Source organism: Oryctolagus cuniculus, chromosome 21 (assembly GCF_051225735.1).
Source record: "Oryctolagus cuniculus isolate XC-2025 breed Fujian yellow rabbit chromosome 21, ASM5122573v1, whole genome shotgun sequence".
NCBI lineage: Eukaryota > Metazoa > Chordata > Mammalia > Lagomorpha > Leporidae > Oryctolagus > Oryctolagus cuniculus.
The window spans coordinates 29,507,763-29,529,537 of record NC_142887.1 but is presented as its reverse complement, the minus strand read 5'-3'; the positions used below and the strand labels follow the sequence as shown (position 1 = coordinate 29,529,537).

General features: G+C 52.2%; 1 protein-coding gene and 1 gene segment (V, D, J or C); both read right to left on the bottom strand.

Annotated features, from left to right (window-relative positions):
* Positions 1 to 21,775, bottom strand: part of LOC108178662 (Ig lambda chain C region-like) — a 362,049-nt gene that overhangs the window by 249,362 nt on the left and 90,912 nt on the right. For 2 of the 9 annotated variants that reach the window (XM_089323437.1, XM_089323435.1), the window contains exons 1-2: positions 19,232 to 19,321; positions 18,791 to 19,121 (exon numbers count right to left, since the gene is read on the bottom strand). The exons of 6 other annotated variants lie outside the window; for them this stretch is intronic. In XM_089323437.1, coding sequence (XP_089179563.1) covers positions 18,791 to 19,121; positions 19,232 to 19,277 — 377 coding nt within the window. In that variant the 5' untranslated portion in view covers positions 19,278 to 19,321. Of the gene's footprint in view, positions 1 to 8,960; positions 9,268 to 9,373; positions 9,473 to 18,790; positions 19,122 to 19,231; positions 19,322 to 21,775 lie in introns of those variants that run through there. One more of the 9 variants, XM_070065856.2, reaches the window with a different exon arrangement.
* LOC149119881 (immunoglobulin lambda variable 4-69-like) lies at positions 5,389 to 7,565 on the bottom strand. The segment is given in 2 exon segments: positions 5,389 to 6,913; positions 7,024 to 7,565. Coding segments are annotated over 2 exon segments (369 nt in total).

Genomic DNA, 21,775 nt, shown 5'->3' with positions numbered 1-21,775 from the left:
AGCAGCTGCCTCTCTGAAGGCATCAGAACAGCTCTCTCCTCCTCCTCCCATCACAGCCCAGAGCCCCAGCACAGACTCCAGGACTTGTCCCCCGGTCCCTGGCTTTCCCTGTCTGGGTGGACGTTTCCCTCCCAGACTAGGCTGCAGAAACAGTGGTTAAAATTCTCCATTGCTCATTCCGAGTGTGCATTCTAGAGTGATGTGAACACACAGTGCCATGGTGAGAGTGTGGCGGGAGAGGCCTGGGGCCACTTCTTTTTTTTTTTTTTTTTTTTTTTTGACAGGCAGAGTGGACAGTGAGAGAGAGAGAGACAGAGAGAAAGGTCTTCCTTTGCCGTTGGTTCACCCTCCAATGGCCACCGCGGCCGGCGCGCTGCGGCCGGCGCACCGCGCTGATCCGATGGCAGGAGCCAGGAGCCAGGTGCTTATCCTGGTCTCCCAACTGGGGCCACTTCTGATTCCTACTTCTCCTCACTTTGTGTCAGCCCTGGGATCTCACTGTCACCTTCCCAGGGTCAAAGGACGGTGTCCCATGAACCCGACCCTGCACAGGGGACTCACACTCTCCAGCAGTTGCAGACATGGCACTCATGTGGCTGGGGGCTCTGCCTGCAGCAGGAGACCGGGGATTGGGCAGGGCTCCTCCAGGTCCAAGTCTTCCCCGATGCAGCCCATATTGCTAGGGGTCCTTTGTGGGAGAGGAGGGCAGAGGCTGAGCCTGTACTAAGGCAGCTCAGTGGCCTGTGGTGGACCCAGCTATTGGCCCCATGCATCCTGCATCAGGCCCAAGAAGCAGTGTCTGAATACCAGGCTGAGAGCCCCACCCACTGCCCCATGCACTCACCGCAGCCCCTCCTGCCCAGGCCCATGTGCCTGGTGTCTGAGCAGCGACAGGAAGTCCAAGTGAGGCTCCTGCACCCTACAGCTCCTACCACTGCCTGCTCCCCCAATCCAAGGTCACAGTGACCCGTGCTCAGAGGCAGCCCCCTCCTTGTCCAGGCTCGAGCCTTCCCTTTCCTCCTCAGTGGAAGCAGCAGGTGGCTCCACCCACTTTATAGGGACTAAAGGGGGAGATTCAGTGAGGTCAGAGTAGAGGGAGAGGAGCAGCCAGGGTCACACTGCCTAAAACCTCCCCTCCCCCTCCCTCCCCACCAGCAGTCAATCCTGAGTCCATGGCCAGGGAGCTGTGAGTTATCAGTGAGTCTGGGGAGGCTGTGAGTGCTGCCTGGGTCCCTGGGGAGGAAGCACCTGCTATGGCTTCTCCCTTGCCCCATATAACTTGTGTCCAGGACCCTATAACCAGCAACAGTTTTTTTTTTAATTTTTAATAGAAAAAATCTATCTAATAAATATAAATTTCAAAAGTACAACTTTTGGATTATAGCAGTTCTTCCAGCCATAACCACCCTCCCACCACAAACCATCCTATCACCTACTCCTTCTCCCATCCATTGTTCATTAAGATTCCTTTTTAATTATCTTTATATATAGAATATCAACTCTATACTAAGTACGATTTCACAGTTTACACCCATATAGACACACATAGTATAAGTACTGTTTAAAGACGAGTTTTATCACTCATTCTCATAGTACAACACATTAAGCACAGAGGTCCTACATGAGGAGCAAGTGCACAGTGACTCCTCTTGGTGATTAACAATTGACGCTCTTATTTATGACGTCAGTAATCACCCAAGGCTCTTGTCAGGAACTGCCAAGGCTATGGAAGACTCTTGAGTCCACAAACTCTGACTTTATTTAGCCAAGGCCATGATCAAAGCGGAAGTTCTCTCCTCCCTTCAGAGAAAGGTACCTCCTTCTTTGATGTCTCCTTTTATCCACCGAGATCTCATTCACAGAGATCTTTCATTGAGGTCATTTTTGCCACAGTGTCTTGGTTTTCCATGCCTGAAAGGTTCTCATGGGCTTTTTAGCCAGATCTGAATGCCTTAAAGACTGATTCTGAGACCAGAGTGCAGCACCAGTTTGAATCTGCAGCAAACCCTGCTCACTGCTGCATGGATGCACAGCGACCCCTGGTGACATGAACCACAGAATGGGAATGACCTGGAGAATTCCCCAGAATGTTCAGCAGTGCTTTTTTCCTTTGAACAAACATGGAATTTTGTTTTCTATGCCACCTCCTCCAGCTCAAAAGAGGATTTTTTGTGTTATACTGTTGTTATTTGGAATTAGTACGTTCTTCATTTCCTGGCCTTCTGTGCCATAAATCTCCTCACTGTCTGAATTTCATTTTAAATATTAACTCTGTTTTTATTTCTATGGGAATTTTTCTTTTTTGGTCACAACCCTGCTCCAGGCTGTGAGGGAGAGGGGAGCCAGGCCATGGTGTCACACTCTGGGGATCCCACAGTCTCAGTGCACAGTGGGGTCTGGTCCCAGGCGTGTTCCACCCACACTCTGCCCAGCAGCCCCCCCAACTGTGATTCCTGTAGCCAGTTGGGGTCTCTTCCTTGATGAGCCCTGGGCTCTCTGACTGCCCCTGATTGGGCTACCCCAACTAACAGCAGAGTGACAGCCTGCATTGCCTGTCTCCATGTGCAGCCCAGTGCATACGGATCCAGCGATGCATCCTCCCAGGGCTGCAATCCCATCTGTGGGTGTTTATAGATTCTGAATTTCTTCTATCACCGCCACAAGGCAAATGCATTTCAGCCAGGACCGTGGCATCCAGAGCCTTGATCAATCTTCAGAGAACCAATTGCTTGACCACCTTGAGGGTTTTGACCCTGCACTACTGGATCTGCCCATTTTATCAGATTTATATTTTATTTATTTTATAGCTTTTACTGAACCAGACCCTCAAATTCTGTTACATTTATTCTCAACTGTGTTTTATTTTTCGGCTGCTGTAAGAGGCATTGGTTGTGGCTATGCATGCGTGTGTGTGCCTGGTGGTGTGGAGAAGGCAGCTCCCATCAGCAGGTGGGTCTGTGCCCTGGAGCCCTGATGATGCTCAGACAGGAAGTGTCCCAGAGTCACTCACAGACCAGAGCTGTGCATGACTTAGTCCAGCCCTGGTTCCCCTGCAGCCCCCTCGGAGGGATTTGCCCTCTTACCAGGGCTCCCCGGGGGTAGAAGCATTGTGAGGGCCACGTGGGCAATGGCTCCCTGCCAATCTGGAGGTGGAGAGAGGGAGATGGTAATCTGACATCAAGCAGCTGAGGACAATCTGGTGATGACAGAGGAGGTGAGGGCTGAGGTCACCTCCTGTGCTGGACGGGGTCAGAGGCAGCAGCATCAGGGACGACCCTAGGTCAGGAGCACCCAGGGGAAGTTTTTTCTCACTTCCTCACAAGTCAGGAACACTGTGTTTCTTTGAGCTGCTATCCCATACTTTGCAGTAATAGTCAACCTTGTCCTCGGGCTGCAGCCCAGAGATGCTCAGGACGCCTGCATTGGCTGAGGGGTCCTTGGATCCATAGAAGCGGCTGGTCACCCCAAGTCCCAGTGATGTACTTGAGTAGTAGTACAGGAGTAACCGGGGAGGGCTCCCTGGCACCTGCTGGTACCAGCCAATTCCATAACTGCCAACACTGTAGCCAGTGCTCAGGGTGCAGGTGAGTCTGGCTGTTGTGTCCAGAGACGCAGACAGGGAGGGCGGCTGAGTCAGCACAGGCTGGGAGAGGGACCCTGCAGACACAGACACACGGGGAGGGGGCAGAGGTCAGGCTCACGTCCCTCAGGGCTCTGAGCAAGGGGTGTGAGCCAGGCTGGGACCTGGTCCCCAGGGCCGTCCCTACCTGTGCAGTGAGAGAGGAGCAGCAGGAGCAGAGGAGCCCAGGCCATGGTGGTCACAGCCCTGACGCCCACAGTGGGCTGTGCTGCCCCAGGCCTCCTTTTCTTCCCCAGCCTGTGCCAGAGGAGGGCTGCACATGCAAATGAGGCTCTGTCCAGTGCCTGCCCCGCCCCTCCGTGAGCCCTGGTGCTGGGCTCTGCTCCTAGTGCAGAGAAGAATGAAGGTTTGCTTCCTTCCCTGAGGCCTTGAGAGGATTCACATGCAACATATGAAAATGACCTTTGCCCAGGGACTCTGCCAGGCCTGAGGGGACACAGATGCTGAGGCCCCATCAGTGAGAACCTTGCTCAACCCCCAAGCCAGGCACCTTTGCATGAATGGTGGTGAAGGAGCAACTGTGTAGGAATCAAGAAGTTAGTCCCACAGCGTCCCCTCCTGGCAAAAGAGCACAATCCTCCCATGGTCAGGAAGCCTTGGAGCCCAGCTGGTTTCTGAGGCACCCCAGTTTCTCTCTCCATTCATAGGGACCCATGAGATCCACCCAGCCTACTGGACCCCATCCCCACGACTGAAGTCCATTATCATCTGTGTTCTCTGTATTACCAACATATTTTTAATTCAAAATCTGCTCTTCAATGAATTCAGAATCCCACACTCATATTGTCCAATAGAAAGGATCACACTCTGGCCCTAGATCTGTTGTTGGAACTGGGATTCCAATTTATTTGAATTCACACATTCAGTGACCTGGGATGCTGGTTTTTTTCCCCTGAGCCGGGCAGTGTCTGGGCTCTGTGGATGCAGCAGGAAGAACCACAGGAGAGAAGCTCCCTGCTCTCAAGGAGCTTGGAGCACAGCGGGGGAAACACTCAGGAAACAGAGTCCTGGAGACAGGTCCTCCTGGCTGAGCCCTGACCACGCTCACCCTGGGAGCCTGGTTCCCACTCCTGACTACTGGGAGCTACTCATCTCCCAGGAGACACAGACACCACCCTCCCCCAAGCTCTGTCCAGAGCCTCCCCCAGTCTGCCGCCCTCTGACCTAATCCTGGTGCTCGTGTCCATCACAGTTCACCAGGGCTAGGAAGCCTCCTGGGGGATTTGCCTACTGTGAATCCCATGATTCTTCATTCCTTAAACCATGCTCTGAGTAATAGTTCAAATACCTGCATCTGATAAACATACTTCTTGCTTGAAAATCTCCCTTAAATTCTATCTCCAACAATATGAAATAAATCTCTCAAGTATCTCACACAAGGATTCTCTGGGATCAGCCTCTGTTTGTTCCCAGTTCTTGCATTACCTGTCCCTCCTGTGCTGGGACAAAGGCAGAAGCAGATGCTACAGGCAGGAGGATACGGAACCAAGGGTCAGGACATTCCTCTCTAAGTCATTCTGATCTCCCAGCCCCATCACTGTCCATCACAGCTTAGAACCAAACACACACCACTGCCCACCCTGAGAATAGCAAGTGTATATTTTTATCACTTTGCTTTTCAGTGTTGTAAAAACATAGAATACTACATTACCAGTTTTTTTAAACATTACCCAATTTTATTTATTTATTTATTTATTTATTTATTTTTATTTTTATTTTTTGACAGGCAGAGTGGACAGTGAGAGAGAAAGACAGAGAGAAAGGTCTTCCTTTGCCATTGGTTTACCCTCCAATGGCCACTGCGGCTGGCATGCTGCGGCTCGGGCACCGCGCTGATCCGATGGCAGGAGCCAGGTGCTTCTCCTGGTCTCTCATGGGGTGCAGGGCCCAAGCACTTGGGCCATCCTCCACTGCACTCCTGGGACACAGCAGAGAACTGGCCTGGAAGAGGGGCAACTGGGGCAGAATCCAGCACCCCGACCGGGACTAGAACCCGGTGTGCCGGCGCCGCAAGGCGCAGGATTAGCCTAGTGAGCCGCAGCGCTGGCCCTACATTAGTTTTGAATACTGTAAATGCTGTCCCCAGCTGTACTCAGGCTGTTGTGCAGTGTGTGTAGAACCAGGCACAACCAGCACTCAGCAGTGTGTGTTGTCCCAGGAGGATCTGGCTGAAGCTGATGTTGCAGGTGGTGGGAGAATTCACCAGAGCTCTCAGAGTGAGGAGTGAGATGAGTGAGCACTCTGCCAGGGAGCAGCAGGTGAGGCTGCCACAGGTATTTTGCAGGTATGGCCAGTCCAATGAAGTCGAGGAGGCACAATCTTGTCATGTCCTTGCACCCCCCCTCCATGGAGTGATCCCTCAGTCGATGAGCAGGGGGCGACAAGAGTACTTTTTTATTCGACAGGTAGAGTTATAGACAGTGAGTGAGAGAGAGACAGATAATAAGGTCTTCCTTCTGTTGGTTCACTCCCCAAATGGCCACCATGAACAGAACTGCGCCAATGAAGACAAGAGCCAGATGCCTCCTCCCAGAATCCCATGCGGGTGCTAGGGTCCATGCCCTTGGGCCATCTTCCACTAACTTCCCAGGCCACAGCAGAGAGCTGGACTGGAAGAGGAGCAGCCAGGACTAGAACCAGTGCCCATATGGGATGCTGGGGATGCAGGCGGAGGATTAACCAAGTGAGCCAGGGGGCTGGCCCCGATGAGTGCTTTTGTTTGCATCACATCTGCAGATGTGCACACTCTGTAGGAACTGGCCCCGGCATGTGGTTCCCAGGGAATTGGGGTGGGGAGACCATGGGGAGCACAAAGCATCCTGTTCACTCCTGGGTGGATGAACATAAAACGTATGTGTTTGAGGATCAGGAAAGCAGACAATCTTTCAAGAGCCATTTGGCAATCTTGGTAAGAGAGAAACAAGTTTTTGTCCCACTTCCCCGTTCATCTGGGTCACTGTGCATACCCACTGCTATAACCTGCACCACAATAGTAGTCGGCTTCGTCATCAGCCTGGACGCTGGAGATGATCAAGTAGCGGTCAGCCCCAGAGCTGGAGCCCGAGAAGCGATCAGGGACCCCGGTCCCCTTGGTGTAGCTTCCATCACTCTTAAGCTTCATTAGGTACCAAGGGGCCTCCCCTTGCTGCTGCTGATACCATGCAATGGTGTAGGTCTTGTGGGCACTGCTCAGGGTGCAGGTGAGCTTGGCCGAGGCTCCCAGGGTGGCAGATGCAGAGGGCGACTGAGTCAGCACAGGCTGGGACAGGGACCCTGAAAGCAAAGACACCGTTACCCTGGAGGAAGCACGGGGTGGGGGCATTGCTCCCAGGAGGTGGGAGAGTTAGGTGACCTGGGGGTCTCGATGTGAGGCCCCTCCTGACCTGTGCACTGGAGGAGGGTGAGGAGGAGGAGGAGCGGGGTGCAGGCCATGGTGCAGACTCCCCAGGGCTCAGCCGAGGCCGATGCTCTGCAGGGCTCTTATCCCCGCCCTGGCCCCAGAGGAGCCTGAGACGTCCTTCATGCAAATCTGCTCCTCTTGGTCTGAGCACCCATGCACCTCTGGGACCCGTGTGCAGCCCCCATGGCTGGGTGTCCTTTGGGGGAGTCCAGGGCCCCTCCTCAGGGGCAGCCCCCACCTGGATTCTCACTTCCGTGTTCTCTTTGTCTCCTCAGTGGGAGCAGCAGGTGGCTCCGCCCACTTGACAGGGCGTCCTTGTGGAACGCAGTCTCAGACACCCAGTGCACCCACAATGAACACACACAGGAGCAGACATGATCACAGCTGACCACCGTGCCAGTGGGCCCTGAGCACACCTGCTGGTGGCTGAGGACAGCAGGCTGCCCTCGTCCTCCTGGGCCCCTCACAGCCGAGCCCACAGGGAGCAGGGTGGGGAACGCTGGGAGAATGATCCCCCTCTGGGAGTGGCACCCTGGAGTCACTGGGAAGTGAGGAGCAACCCAGGGAGGGAAGTAGGAGATTCACTGAGGTCAGAGCAGAAGGGAGAGGAGCAGCCAGGGTCACACTGCCTAAGACCTCCCCTCCCCCTCGGTCCCCACCAGCAGCCAATTCTGAGTCCAGGGCCAGGGAGCTGTGAGTTATCAGTGAGGCTGGGGAGGCTGCGAGTGCTGCCTGGGTCCCTGGGGAGGAAGCACCTGCTATGGCTTCTCCCTTGCACCATAGCACTTTTCTCCAGGGAGCTATAAACAGGAACAGATTGAATCTGCTTCAGACACTGCTCACTCCTGGATGGGTCCACAGCGCCCCCTGGTGGCATGAACCACAGAATGGGAATGACTTGGAGAATTCCCCAGAACGTTCAGCAGTGCTTTTCCTGACAGCCAACATGGAGTTTTGTCTAAATTCCAACTCCTCCAGCTCTCAGCAGATGATTGTTTGTGTTTTTATGTTGATATCTGGAATTTGTAAGTCCTCCATTTCCTGGTCTGCTTTGCGATTGAATCGCCCCAGTGTCTGAATTTTACACAGGGGTTAACTGTTTATAATTTCTGTGGGAACTGTTCTTTTCCATGTCACTTTCTAATATTTAACCTTTCCTATCCAAGGTTTCCATTTATAGCATATTGCTTTTCTTCACAACATTTCCATTTGTTTCCAAAACATCTGAAGGCTTTCTTTAAAAGGATTTAGTGACTGCTGTTGGAAGATCTTGGTTACAAATTGAACATCAACCCCATCTCAGAACTGGAGTCCATATTTGCATTTTCTCATTTATCATCCAAGTCCCGTCTTTCCTAGCTCTTGATGAGCCCAGGGGACTTCTCTTCGTACAGTAGAAGTGTGGACACCGTGTGATGTTGTGCTATGTGTGCAGAATGGTTTCTGTGGTGGAGCATGGAGTAGGGATGCTCACTGACGGCACTGTTGGGTTTGCTCCCCACAGGGCTCCACTGCCATCAGGAGCAAGAAAGCACAGGGCTGCATGGGGCGGCTTTGCTGCTGTGAGGTGGATATGTATGGTGGAAAGAGAAGGTCATGCCAAGATGGCCGCTCACAATGGAGCCTGCCTGGCAATAGGCAGTAATTTATTAGGGCATAACCACCCCTTGACCAGATTGGCTGCCTCGGCTGTATAAGCTGCTGTACCAACTGAAATTAGCGAGTCTGCAAGCTGCACCGCTTTGGCCTGCTCTCACCCCACTCCCTTGGTCTGTGTGGTGACTCCATGCCTTTTGCCCCAACCACATGATTTCTGAGTGTCCAGGACCTCAGCAGTCTGAGACAATGCGAGCCTTGATCAGAGAACAAAGAAGAGGGTTTTTGTCCCACTTCCTCGTTCAGCTGGGCCACTGTGCATAAACATTACTGCCAGTTACACCACAGATGTAGTCAGCTTCGTCCTCAGCCTGGACGCTGGAGATGATCAAGTAGCGGTCAGCCCCAGAGCTGGAGCCCGAGAAGCGATCAGGGACCCCGGTCCCCTTGGTGTAGCTTCCATCACTCTTAAGCTGCATCAGGTACCGAGGGGCCTCCCCTTGCTGCTGCTGATACCATTCAATATAGTAGGTGCTGTGGGCACTGCTCAGGGTGCAGGTGAGCTTGGCCGAGGCTCCCAGGGTGGCAGATGCAGAGGGCGACTGAGTCAGCACAGGCTGAGACAGGGACCCTGAAAGCAAAGACACCGTTACCCTGGAGGAAGCATGGGGGGCATTGCTCCCAGGAGGTGAGGGAACTAACTGACCCGGGGGTCTTCATGTGAGGCCCCTCCTGACCTGTGCTCTGGAGGAGGGTGAGGAGGAGGAGGAGCGGGGTGCAGGCCATGGTGCAGACTCCCCAGGGCTCAGCCAAGGCCGACGCTCTGCAGGGCTCTTATCCTCGCCCTGGCCCCAGAGGAGACTGGGACATCCTTCATGCAAATCTGCTCCTCTTGCTCTTAGAAACCACATCCCACTGCGACCCGTGTGCAGCCCCCGTAGCTGGGGGTCTTTTGCGGCATCCAGGGCCCCTCCTCAGGGGCAGCTCCCATCTTGTCCCTGGCTCATGTACTCACTTTGCCTCCTCAATGGGAGCAGCAGGTGGCTCGGCCCATCTGACAGGGCATCCTCGTGGGATCGCGGGTCTCAGACACCTAGTGCACCTGCAGTGAACACACACAGGAGCAGACGTGATCACAGCTGACCACCGTGCCAGTCGGCCCTGAGCACACCTGCTGGTAGCTGAGGACAGCAGGCTGCCCTCGTCCTTCTGGGCCCCTCACAGCCAAGCCCACAGGGAGTGGGGTCGGGAGCACTGGGAGGATGATTCCCCCCGGGAGTGGCACCCTGGATTCACTGGGAAGTGAGGAGCAGCCCAGGCAGGGAAGTTGGAGATTCACTGAGGTCAGAGCAGAAGGGAGAGGAGCAGCCAGGGTCACACTTGCTGAGTCCTCCCCTCCCCCTCTGTCCCCACCAGCAGCCAATTCTGGCCACTCCCCAATGAGGCTGGGGAGGCTGTGAGTGCTGCCTGGTCCCTGGGGAGGAAGCACCTGCTATGGCTTCTCCTTTTTTTTTTTTTTTTTTTTTTTTTTTTTTTTTTTTTTTTTTGACAGGCAGAGTGGACAGTGAGAGAGAGAGACAGAGAGAAAGGTCTTCCTTTTGCCGTTGGTTCACCCTCCAACGGCCGCCGCGGCCCGCGCACTGCGGCCAGCGCACCGCGCTGATCCGATGGCAGGAGCCAGGAGCCAGGTGCTTTTCCTGGTCTCCCATGGGGTGCAGGGCCCAAGCACCTGGGCCATCCTCCACTGCACTCCCTGCCCACAGCAGAGGGCTGGCCTGGAAGAGGGGCAACCGGGACAGAATCCGGCGCCCCGACCGGGACTAGAACCCGGTATGCCGGCGCCGCTAGGCAGAGGATTAGCCTAGTAAGCCGCGGCGCCGGCCGGCTTCTCCCTTTTGTCATTTATCTTGTGTCCAGGATGCCATATACAGGAACAATTTGAATTTCCTTCAGACATTGCTCACTCCTGCATGGATGCACAGCGCCCCCTGGTGACATGAACCACGGAATGGCAATGACCTGGAGAATTCCCCAGAATGTTCAACAGCTCTTTTTCCTTCCAGCAAACATGGAATTTTGTTTCTGTTTCACCTCCTCGAGCTTGAAGCAGAAGATTGCTTGTGTTTTGCTGTTTTTATTTGGAATTCTTACGTCCTTTAGTTCCTGGAGTGCTGTGCTATTGAATCTCCCTAGGGTCTGAATTTCATTTTAATATCAACTGTGTTTTTAATTTCTACAGGCATTTTTCCTTTTATGTCATTTTTAATATTTGCACTTTCAGGCTTTCCATATTTGACTTTTATTTCTTTACTTTCACATCATTTGCATTGTTTCAAAAATATTTGAATTTTTTAATTGAAAGGACTTAGTGACTGCTATAGAGTAGATCTCTGTCAGACAACTTGAACATGAACATATCTCAGTATTGGAGTCCGTAGTTTGGATTTTCTAAGTTCTCGTCCATGCACCAGCTTCCCTCATCTTGATGAGCCCAGGGGACTTCTCTTCGTACAGTAGAAGTGTGGACACCGTGTGATGTTGTGCTATGTGTGCAGAATGGTTTCTGTGGTGGAGCATAGAGTAGGGATGCTCACTGACTGCATTGCTAAGCGGCACTGTTGGGTTTGCTCCCCACAGGGCTCCACTGCCATCAGGAGCAAGAAAGCCCAGGGCTGCATGGGGCGGCTTTGCTGCTGTGAGGTGGATATGTATGGTGGAAAGAGAAGGTCATGCCAAGACGGCCACTCACAATGGAGCCTGCCTGGCAACAGGCTGTGATTGGATGGCTTCGGAAACCACATGACAAAGGAGCCTGCCTGGCAATAGGCAGTAATTTATTAGGGCATAACCACCCCTTGACCAGATTGGCTGCCTCGGCTGTATAAGCTGCTGTACCAACTGAAATTAACGAGTCTGCAGGCTGCTCCCCTTTGGCTTGCTCTCACCCAACTCCCTTGGTCTGTGTGTTGACTCCATGCCTCTTGCCCCACCACACTCCTCTTCTTAGAATGAATCCACAGCAGCATCTGATCCCCAATGTGACTGAGAGAGAGAGACAGTGTGTCGGACTTGGCGAAGTTCCCCCTTGATTTTGGCAAGAAGGCTCTTGGGTGTTTTGTGTGCTGCTCGGCTCTGTGAGGGTGAGCACAGAACCCCCTCCTACACCCTTTTCCTTGTCCTTGTCCTCGGTCGAAGTGACCCCAGGTTAGTCACACACCGCCCAGAAGCATAACGCCACTTCTCGGCTCCCCTTTTACTTTCGGTTTGCCTGTCAGATCCACATAAGGGACTGATCATCCCAGGATTCAGAACCAAGTCATCTTTCCTCACTCGGGAGAGGTGATGCTCTGGAGACACCGTGTGGGCATACGGCCTTGATCTAACGAATCAAGGAAGTCCCCCACTAAGTACAGGACATACTTACGATCGGATACACCACTGTCTGTTTCTCTAACATAGGGAACCCCCTGCATGATGCCATCAGCCACTGAGGTGCTAGGAATCTGTTTAGTTATGGAGGAAGTGCTGTGCATGTCTTTCCTTTGGCTAGAGTTGGCATGGCGTGCCACTCTGAAGTGCTCAAACATGGGAAAGATACCCCCTCTCAGAAACCCATACAGATTACCAAAAATAATGAATCTGTGAGTGATAAGAGCCTGTCACTCCAGGCTGCTGCCTCACAGGCAACAACTGATGACTTAGGGAGAGAGAGCTCTGACAGTGAAAGTGACATGACAGCAGACAACACAGCAATGCCTAGTCAGCCACCCCCCATATACCCGTGGGATGAACTTCGACGACCTTGAGGCAATAACCCATGCGAGGTCATCCCATCTGCACCCAGTGAGGATCCCCACATTTGTGGCAGTCCTCAGGCACCCCAGGCTCTCAGAGCAGCTGCTAGACCCCATGCCACCATATGTTTGCCATTAATGTAGGAGCAGACGCAGAATTCAAGCCCTGGATTCCAACGCCCATAAAAGGCTTCTGCTAACCAAGGGCCAAAAATATGCTTGTGTCTTTCCAAAAAATGTGGGACAGCCCATTTGGGTACAGCCAGAAACATCAAGTGTGCAACTGACAGCCAACCGGAACCAGCTGAACAAGACTGAGAGTTCACCTTGTTACTGGACACACCTGCTACCGATTGTCAAGCTGATGCCCTATCATTCTGCCCTGAGGAACTGCCCATAGCCGCATAGACACTGTTTTATACCCCACTAGCTCTGGTCAACCAAAGGGCCCACAGCCTGCGTGCGGTCACGCCATTCCTGATTACCATTGTTCCTCATTCCTACCCCCATCTGAGCAAGCACTCCTGTGGTCTCCTGTTTTGAGCACTTGTTAGTCAACGATGGGTAAGATCCCCTGGGGGACAACCTAAGACAGGCACAGCTGTATACGGAGACCACATGGAAATGGAGTCAACAATGGTATGGCCAAGAATCATGCCTCCCATTGCTCAAAAATAAATGAAAAGGGAGAAATGTGGTGGAATGAGAAGGCCGTGCCAAGATGGCCACTGGCAAAGGAGCCTGGCTGGCAACAGGCTGTGGTTGATGACTATAGAAACCACATGGCAAAGGAGCCTGCCTGGCAACAGGCTGTGGTTGGTTAGGGCATAAACCACCCCTTGACTGGATTGGCTGCCTCGACTATATAAGCTGCTATACCAATTGAAATAAATAAGTCTGCGGGCTGCTCACGTCTGGCCTGCTTTAACCCACTCCTGGGGTCTCTGTCCTGACTCCACGACTCTTGCCCCCACCAAGCTTCTCCTCTCAGAACGAATCCACAGCAACAGATGTGGAATTCACCTCCCTGTGTGGTTAATGTGGCTGCCCTGCAGCAGGTAGGAGACTGGACTAATGAACTGGTGTCTTCTCTTTCCACAACTCCACAACCGGTACTGTATTAAATGCTTTACTTATCTGAATGACAGTGTGAAAGATAAAAGACAGACAGAGAGAGAGTGACAGAAAATGATCTCCATTTGCAGCCTCACTATGCAAAGGTCCCCAGCACTCAGAGCTGGCCCAGGCCAAAGCCAGGAGCCCAGAACTCAACACCAGTCTACCCCATAGGAGGAAGGCCCTGAGTACAGGGATTGTAATCTGTTGGTGTCTCCGTGGTGCATATTAGCAGGAATCAGGATCCTAAGCTGAGTCATGTACTGGAGTACAAGGCTGCACTATGGGATTGTCACCCAAGTTCAAGTCCACCACTCTATGCTCTCCCACCCTTCCCCACCCAGCACTGCTTTATCCCAGGACAAACTCGGGCTCAGCTCCTCCCCAGGCCCAACAGACACCATGGACACTCCTGCAGGGCAGCCTCGCTCAGCTTCTCCTCCTGACCCAGCCTCATTGCTGAGGGCTGGAGGCTGCAGCTCAGATCCCCACGGGGCACAGCAGTGACAGGCGAGGGGAAGGAATTGGGGCTCTCACTGTCCCCGACTGCACTCTGTGCTCAGGCCTGCTGATGCCTGGTGAGGATGGGGGCTCAGGTGTACACTGGACCCCACTGACATGAAACCACTGGGCACTGGGCCACTCCTGCTTCTGCTGGGCAGGGGATGGAAGATGATCCTGTGCTCCGCACAGCAGAGTCTTCTGGAGGGGCAGAGTGGGTGGACACTGTGCATTCTGGGCTGCTGTTGACAGTGTCCTGTCCATGCCCCACAGCTCATGGATGACTGCAAAGGCGAGTTGTGGGTTTCACTTGTTTTTCCATTCAAATGTACAACCTCTATGGAAGCAAATTCAACTGTAACCTCTAATGTTTGAGAGATAAGTTTTTGAGTGCATTGTGGTTTAAAAAAATAGATTCCATGGCTGAAGGCCCACCTGGGAGCTCTTGGCAAAGAGAGATTCTGAGGCTGAATCCAATCCATGAGTTGTAGGGGTGGAGCTGGCCCAAACCCCGCCCCCTTTTTGAATCCCTGCCAGGTGTCCCTGCTGCAGGGTCTCTGGGTGAGATGAGGGATGCAGAAGAAAAAAAATTCAGATGATGACAAAGAGAAGAGAAAGAAGCCCCTAACGTGCGGTGCAGACATTCAGTGGATGGATGAACAGGTCTGGTTCAGAATCAGTTTTGAGTGAAACAAAGAGATCTATTTATCATCATGGATCTGAGCAATGCTAAACTGAATCAGAGTGATATTCCACTACACAAACACACGAAGCGTCAGAATGAATGAAGCGACAAGATCCACTCTTCAGGAAGCGAACTGCAGGGCTGACTTTATGGTGACTCCTCTATTTCACTTTCCATTTTCTTAAAAATGTATTGCATGTCATTTTCCGTCTTCTCCTGCATGGATAAAGTTCCTCCTGCAAGGAAACAATTTCTCTTATTGCCCCTTGCACCCAAATCAGGCACAGAAGACAGTGAGAATTTGGAAAGCAGAAGAGGCTTGAAGGAGTTGCCTCCATAAGCACACCTGTTCCTGAGCTCTGTCTCCATTTATGCAGGCGTTCTTCCTACCCTGTTGGTAGTATTCTAGTGTCTTACGTCAGAGCATCCTTAGGCTGTTCTAGATGAGGCCATGGAAATGGATCTGGAGGAAGCAGCAGTGAAGGCACCCTGAGCCCCATCTGGACGTGGGAGCACCTGGAAAACTCATCTGATGCCCACGGACTAACAGTGTGGTCGCCCACGTGAGCCAGGATCTGTTACATGACTTCACTATCATGACTGCTGTGTCCTCTGTGGGTGTCTGGCTCTGAGTCTTCCCAGAAACCTCTGGGCAGCAATCATGAGCCTTCTTGCACTCTCCTTGCAATGTACAAATAGGAAGGAAAGAGAGAGAGAAAGAGAGAGAGAGAGAAAGAGAGAGAGAGAGAAAGAAAGAAAGAAAGAAAAAGAAAGAAAGAAAGAAAGAAAGAAAGAAAGAAAGAAAGAAAGAAAGAAAGAAAGAAAGAAAGAAAGGAAAAAAGAAAACATGATGATTTCTGAGTGTTCAGGACCTCAGCAGTCAGAGACCATGCGACAGCCTTGATCAGAGAACAAAGAAGGGGGTTTTTGTCCCACTTCCTCATTCAGCTGGGTCACTGTGTGTACACATTGCTAACAGGTACACCACAGATGTAGTCTGCTTCGTCCTCAGCCTGGATGCTGAGAATGATCAAGCAGCGGTCAGCCGCAGAGCAGGAGCCCGAGAAATGATCAGGGACCCCGGTCCCCTTGTGTAGCTTCCATCACTCTTTTTTTTTTTTTTTTTTTTTTTTGACAGGCGGAGTGGACAGTGAGAGAGAGAGAGACAGAAAGAAAGGTCTTCCTTTGCCGTTGGTTTACCCTCCAATGGCCGCCACGGCCGGCGCAATGCGGCCAGTGCACAGCGCTGATGCGATGGCAGGAGCCAGGTACTTATCCTGGTCTCCCATGGGGTGCAGGTCCCAAGTACTTGGGCCATCCTCCACTGCACTCCCTGGCCACAGTAGAGAGCTGGCCTGGAAAAGGGGCAACCGGGACAGAATCCGGCGCCCCGACCAGGAGTAGAACCCGGTGTGCCGGCGCCGCAAGGCGGAGGATTAGCCTAGGGAGCCGCGGCGCTGGCCGCTTCCATCACTCTTAAGCCACATCAGGTACTGAGGGGACTCCCCTGACTGCTGCTGACACCATTCAATATAGTAGGTCTTGTGGACACTGCTCAGGGTGCAGGTGAGCTTGGCCGAGGCTCCCAGGGTGGCAGATGCAGAGGGCGACTGAGTCAGCACAGGCTGGGACAGGGACCCTGAAAGCACAGACACCATTACCCTGAGGAAGCACGGGGTGGGGGCATTGCTCCCAGGAGGTGGGAGAGTTAGGTGACCTGGGGGTCTTGATGTGAGGCCCCTCCTGACCTGTGCACTGAGAGTGAGGAAGAGGAGGTGCAGGGTGCAGACCATGGTGCAGACTCCCCAGGGCTCAGCCAAGGCCAAAGCTCTGCAGGGCTCTTATCCCCGCCCTGGCCCTGAGGAGCCTGAGACGTCCTTCATGCAAATCTGCTCCTCTTGCTCTGAGCAACCATGCCCCATTTTGACACCATGTGCGGCCCCCATGGCTGGGTGTCCTTTGGGGGAGTCCCGGGCCACTACTCAGGGTAGCCCCCACCTCATCCCTGGCTTCCGTGTTCTCTTTGCCTCCTCAGTGGGAGCAGCATGTGGCTCCGCCCACTTGACAGGGCATCCTCATGGACACCCACCGCAGACACCCACCGCACCCGCAGTGAATACACACAGGAGGAGACATGATCATAGCCAGCCACTGTGCCAGTCGGCCCTGAGCACACCTGCTGGTGGCTGAGGACAGCAGGCTGCCCTCGTCCTCCTGAGCCCCTCACAGCTGAACCCACAGGGAACAGGGTTGGGAGCGCTGGAAGAATGACCCCCCTTGGGAGGGGCACCCTGGATTCACTGGGAGTGAGGAGCAACCCAGGAACAGCAAGTGGGAGATTCAGTGAGGTCAGAGTAGAGGGAGAGGAGCAGCCAGGGTCACACTGCCTAAGACCTCCCCTCCCCCTCCGTCCCCACCTGCAGCCAATTCTGAGTCCACGGCCAGGGAGCTGTGAGTTATCAGTGAGGCTGGGGAGGCTGGGAGTGCTGCCTGGGTCTCTGGGGAGGAAGCACCTGCTATGGCTTCCCCCTGTTGCCATTTAGCTTATGTCCAGGACCCTATAACGAGCAACAGTTTTCTTTTAAATTTTTTATAGAATACTTTTATTGAATAAGTCTAAATTTCAAAAAACAACTTTTGGATTATAGCGGTTCTTTCCTCCATAACCACCCTCCCACCCACAAATCATCCCATCTCCTACTCCCTCTCCCATCCCAATCTTCATTAAGATTTATTTTTAATTATCTTTCTATACAGAAGATCAACCTGATACTAAATAAAGATTCAACATTTTGCACCCACACAGACACACAAAGTATAAAATACCATGTGAAGACTAGTTTTACCGTTAATTCTCATAGCACAACACATTAAGGACAGAGGTCCTACTTGGGGAGCAAGTGCACAGTGACTCCTGTTGTTGATTTAACAATTGACACTCTTATTTATGACGTCAGTGATCACCCGAGGCTCTTGTCATGAGCTGCCAAGGCTATGGAAGACTCTTGAGTCCACAAATTCGGATCTTATTTAGCCAAGGCCATAATCAGAGTGGAAGTTCTCTCCTCCTCTCAGAGAAAGGTGCCTCCTTCTTTGATGGCCCCTTCTTTCTACCATAATCTGGCTCACAGAGATCTTTCATTGAGGTCACTTTTGCCACAGTGTCTTGGCTTCCCATGCCTGAAATGCTCTCATGGGCTTTTTAGCCAGATCCAAATGCCTTAAGGGCTGATTCTGAGGCCAGAGTCCAGCAACACTTTCAATCTGCATCAAACACTGCTCACTGCTGCATGGATGCACAGCGCCCCCTGGTGACAGGAACCACAGAATGGGAATGACCTGGAGAATGCCCCAGAATGTTCAGCAGCTCTTTTTCCCTTTGAACAAACATGGAATTTTGTTTTCCATTCCACCTCCTCCAGCTCAAGCAGATTATTTTTTTGTGTTTTGCTGTTGTTATTTGGAATCTGTAGGTTTTTCATTTCCTGGCCTGCTGTGCTATTGAATCTCCACATATCTGAATTTCATTTTAAGTACCAACTTTGTTTTTATTTCTATGAAAATTTTTCTTTTTTGTGTCACTTTCAAAAAATACACTTTCATAATTTACACCTGGTTTCCATGTATGCCTTATATGTTATACTTCCACATCTTTTCCATTTGTTTCTAAAGCATTAGACGTTCACTATTAAAAGGACTTAGTGACAGCTCTTGGGGGGTCTCTGTCACACAACTTGAACATGAACATCGTCTCAGCACTGGAGTCCGAGGTTTGCATTTTCATATCTCATCCGTGTCCCAGCTTATTGCAGAATGCACAGGGCTGTGCCCTGGGCTTTGAGACCTCCTCTGTCTCTGCCTTCCCCAGATGCCCTAGGTGGCTCAGGGTCAGGCTGCACCTGTGTGTGTCACTGGCCCCTGGTCCTGGGCACAGCCTGCTGCACTGAACTTGCACTCAGAGGTCTCCACAGATATTCACCACTAAAGATGCTCAGAGCCCATGGCTGAGGAACCGGGGTTTTTGTCTCACTTCCTCATCGTCTGAAGCACTGTGTGCATGGAGGCTGCTCTCAGTAGCATGAGCAGTAAAACAGTAATAGTTGGCCTCGTCCTCGGGCTGCAGCCCAGAGATGCTCAGGACAAACGAATTCTCTGAGGTGTCTTTGGATCCAGAGAAGCGGCTGTGCACCCCGGAGCCCTGGTGTTTAAATTCTTCTGTGTGGTAAGTCAGGAGATACCTGGGAGGCCTCCCTGGCACCTGCTGGAGCCACACTAAAGGGTACTCGCCAACACTGTAGCCAGTGCTCAGGGTGCAGGTGAGTCTGGCTGTTGTGCCCAGAGACGCAGACAGGGAGGGCGGCTGAGTCAGCACAGGCTGGGAGAGGGAACCTGCAGACACAGACACACGGGGAGGGGGCAGAGGTCAGGCTCACGTCCCTCAGGGCTCTGAGCAAGGGGTCTGAGCCAGGCTGGGACCTGGTCCCCAGGGCCGTCCCTACCTGTGCAGTGAGAGAGGAGCAGCAGGAGCAGAGGAGCCCAGGCCATGGTGGTCACAGCCCTGACGCCCACAGTGGGCTGTGCTGCCCCAGGCCTCCTTTTCTTCTCCAGCCTGTGCCAGAGGAGGGGCTGCACATGCAAATGAGGCCCCGCCCAGTGCCTGCCCCGCCCCTCCCTGAGGCCTGGTGCTAGGCTCTGTTTCTAATGCAGACAGAGTAGAATCAATATTTCCGTCATTCCCTGGGGGCCTTGAGAGGAAGCACCTGTGACATAAGACAAAGGATGTTGCCAATGGACTCTGCCAGGCCTGAGGGGACACAGATGCTGAGGCCCCATCAGTGAGAACGTTGCCCAACCCCCAAGCCAGGGATCCTTTGCATGAATGCTCCTGGAGGAGCAGCTGTGTAGGAATCCGATGTTAGTCCCACAGCGCCCCCTGCTGACGGGAAGCAGATTTGAATACCAGGCTGAGAGCCCGCACCCCGCCCCTGTGCACCCACCTCAGTCCCTCTTGCTCAGACCCATGCGCATGGTGACTGTGCAGCGACAAGATGTCCTGAGTGATCTCCTGCACCCCTAGTGCTCTGACCACTGACTGCTCTCCTTCCACCTAGGTCAGAGTGACCCCTCCTCAGGTGCAGCCCCCACCTCGTCCAGGTTCGAACCTTCTCTTTGCTCTCAGTGGGAGGAGCAGGTGGCTCCACCTACTTTATAGGGAATAGAAACGGGGGAGATTTCTGAGGTCAGAGTAGAAAGGAGGGGAGCAGCCAGGGTCACACTTCCTGAGACCTCCCCTCCCCCTCCGTCCCCACCAGCAGTCAAGTCTGAGTCCAAGGCCAGGGAGCTGTGAGTTAACAGTGAGGCTGGGGAGGCTGGGAGTTCTGCATGGGTCTCGGGGGAGTTAGCACTTGCTATGGCTTCTTATTCGTGTCATTTAGCTTGTGTCCAGGACTCTATAACAACAGTTTTGTTTTAATTTTTATAGAAAACATTTATTAAATAAATATGAATTTTGAAAGTACAACTTTTATATTATAGCAGTTCTTCCACCCCATAAACACCCTCCCACCCACAAACTATCCCATCTCCTACTTCCTCTCTAATTCCATTCTTCATTAAGATTCATTTTTAGTTATCTTTCTATACAGAAGATCAACTCTATACTAAGTAAATATTCCAACATCTTGCACCCACACAGACACATAAAGTATAAAGGACCGTTTGAAGACTAGTTTTACCATTAATTCTTATAGTACAATACATTAAGGACAGAGGTCCTACATGGGGAGCAAGTGCACAGTGACTCCTGTTGTTGATTTAACAATTGACACTCTTATTTATGACATTGGTAATCACCCGAGGCCCGTGTCATGAGCTGCCAAGGCTATGGAAACCTCTTGAGTCCACAGACTCTAATCTCATTTAGACAAGGCCATAATCCAATTGGAAGTTCTCTCCTCCCTTCAGAGAAAGGTGCCTCCTTCTTTAATGGCCCCTTCTTTCCACTGGGATCTCACTCACAGAGCTCTTTCATTGAGGTCATTTTTTGCCACAGTGTCTTGGCTTCCCATGCCTGAAATGCTCTCATGGGCTTTTTAGCCAAATCTGAATGGCTTAAGGGCTGGTTCTGAGGCCAGAGTGCAGTGCCAGTTTGAATCTGCATCAAACCCTGCTCACTGCTGTATGGATCCACAGCGCCTCATGGTGAATGAACCACTGAATGGGAATGACCTGGAGAATTCCCCATAATGTTCACCAGTGCTTTTTCCCTTTGAACAAACATGGAATTTTGTTTTCCATTCCACCTCTTCCAGCTCAAGCAGACTATTTTTTTGTGTTTTGCTCTTGTTATTTGGATTTGTAGGTTTTTCATTTCCTGGCCTGCTGTGCCATTGAATCTCCACATGTCTGAATTTCAGTTTAAGTATTAACTTTGTTTTTTTTTATTTCTATGAGAATTTTTCTTTTTTATGTCACTTTTAAAAAAAATGCACTTTCATAATTTACACCTGGTTCCCATGTATGCCTTATATATTATACTTCCACATGTTTTCCATTTGTTTCTAAAGCATTAGACGTTCACTATTTTTTTTTGACAGGTAGAGTGGACAGTGAGAGACAGAGACAGAGAGAAAGGTCTTCCTTTTGCATTTGGTTCACCCTCCAATGGCCGCCGCGGCCGGCGCGCTGCAGCCGGCGCACCACGCTGATCTGATGGCAGGAGCCAGGTACTTCTCCTGGTCTCCCATGGGGTGCAGGGCCCAAGGACCTGGGCCATCCTCCACTGCACTCCCTGGCCACAGCACAGAGCTGGCCTGGAAGAGGGGCAACTGGGACAGAATCTGTCGCCCCAACCGGGACTAGAACCCGGTGTGCCGGCGCCGCAAGGCGGAGGATTAGCCTAGTGAGCTGCAGCGCTGGCCTAGACGTTCACTATCAGAAGGACTTAGTGACAGCTTTTCGGAGGTCTCTGTCATACAACTTGAACTTCAACATCGTCTCAGCACTGGAGTCTGAGGTTTGCATTTTCATATCTCATCCATGTC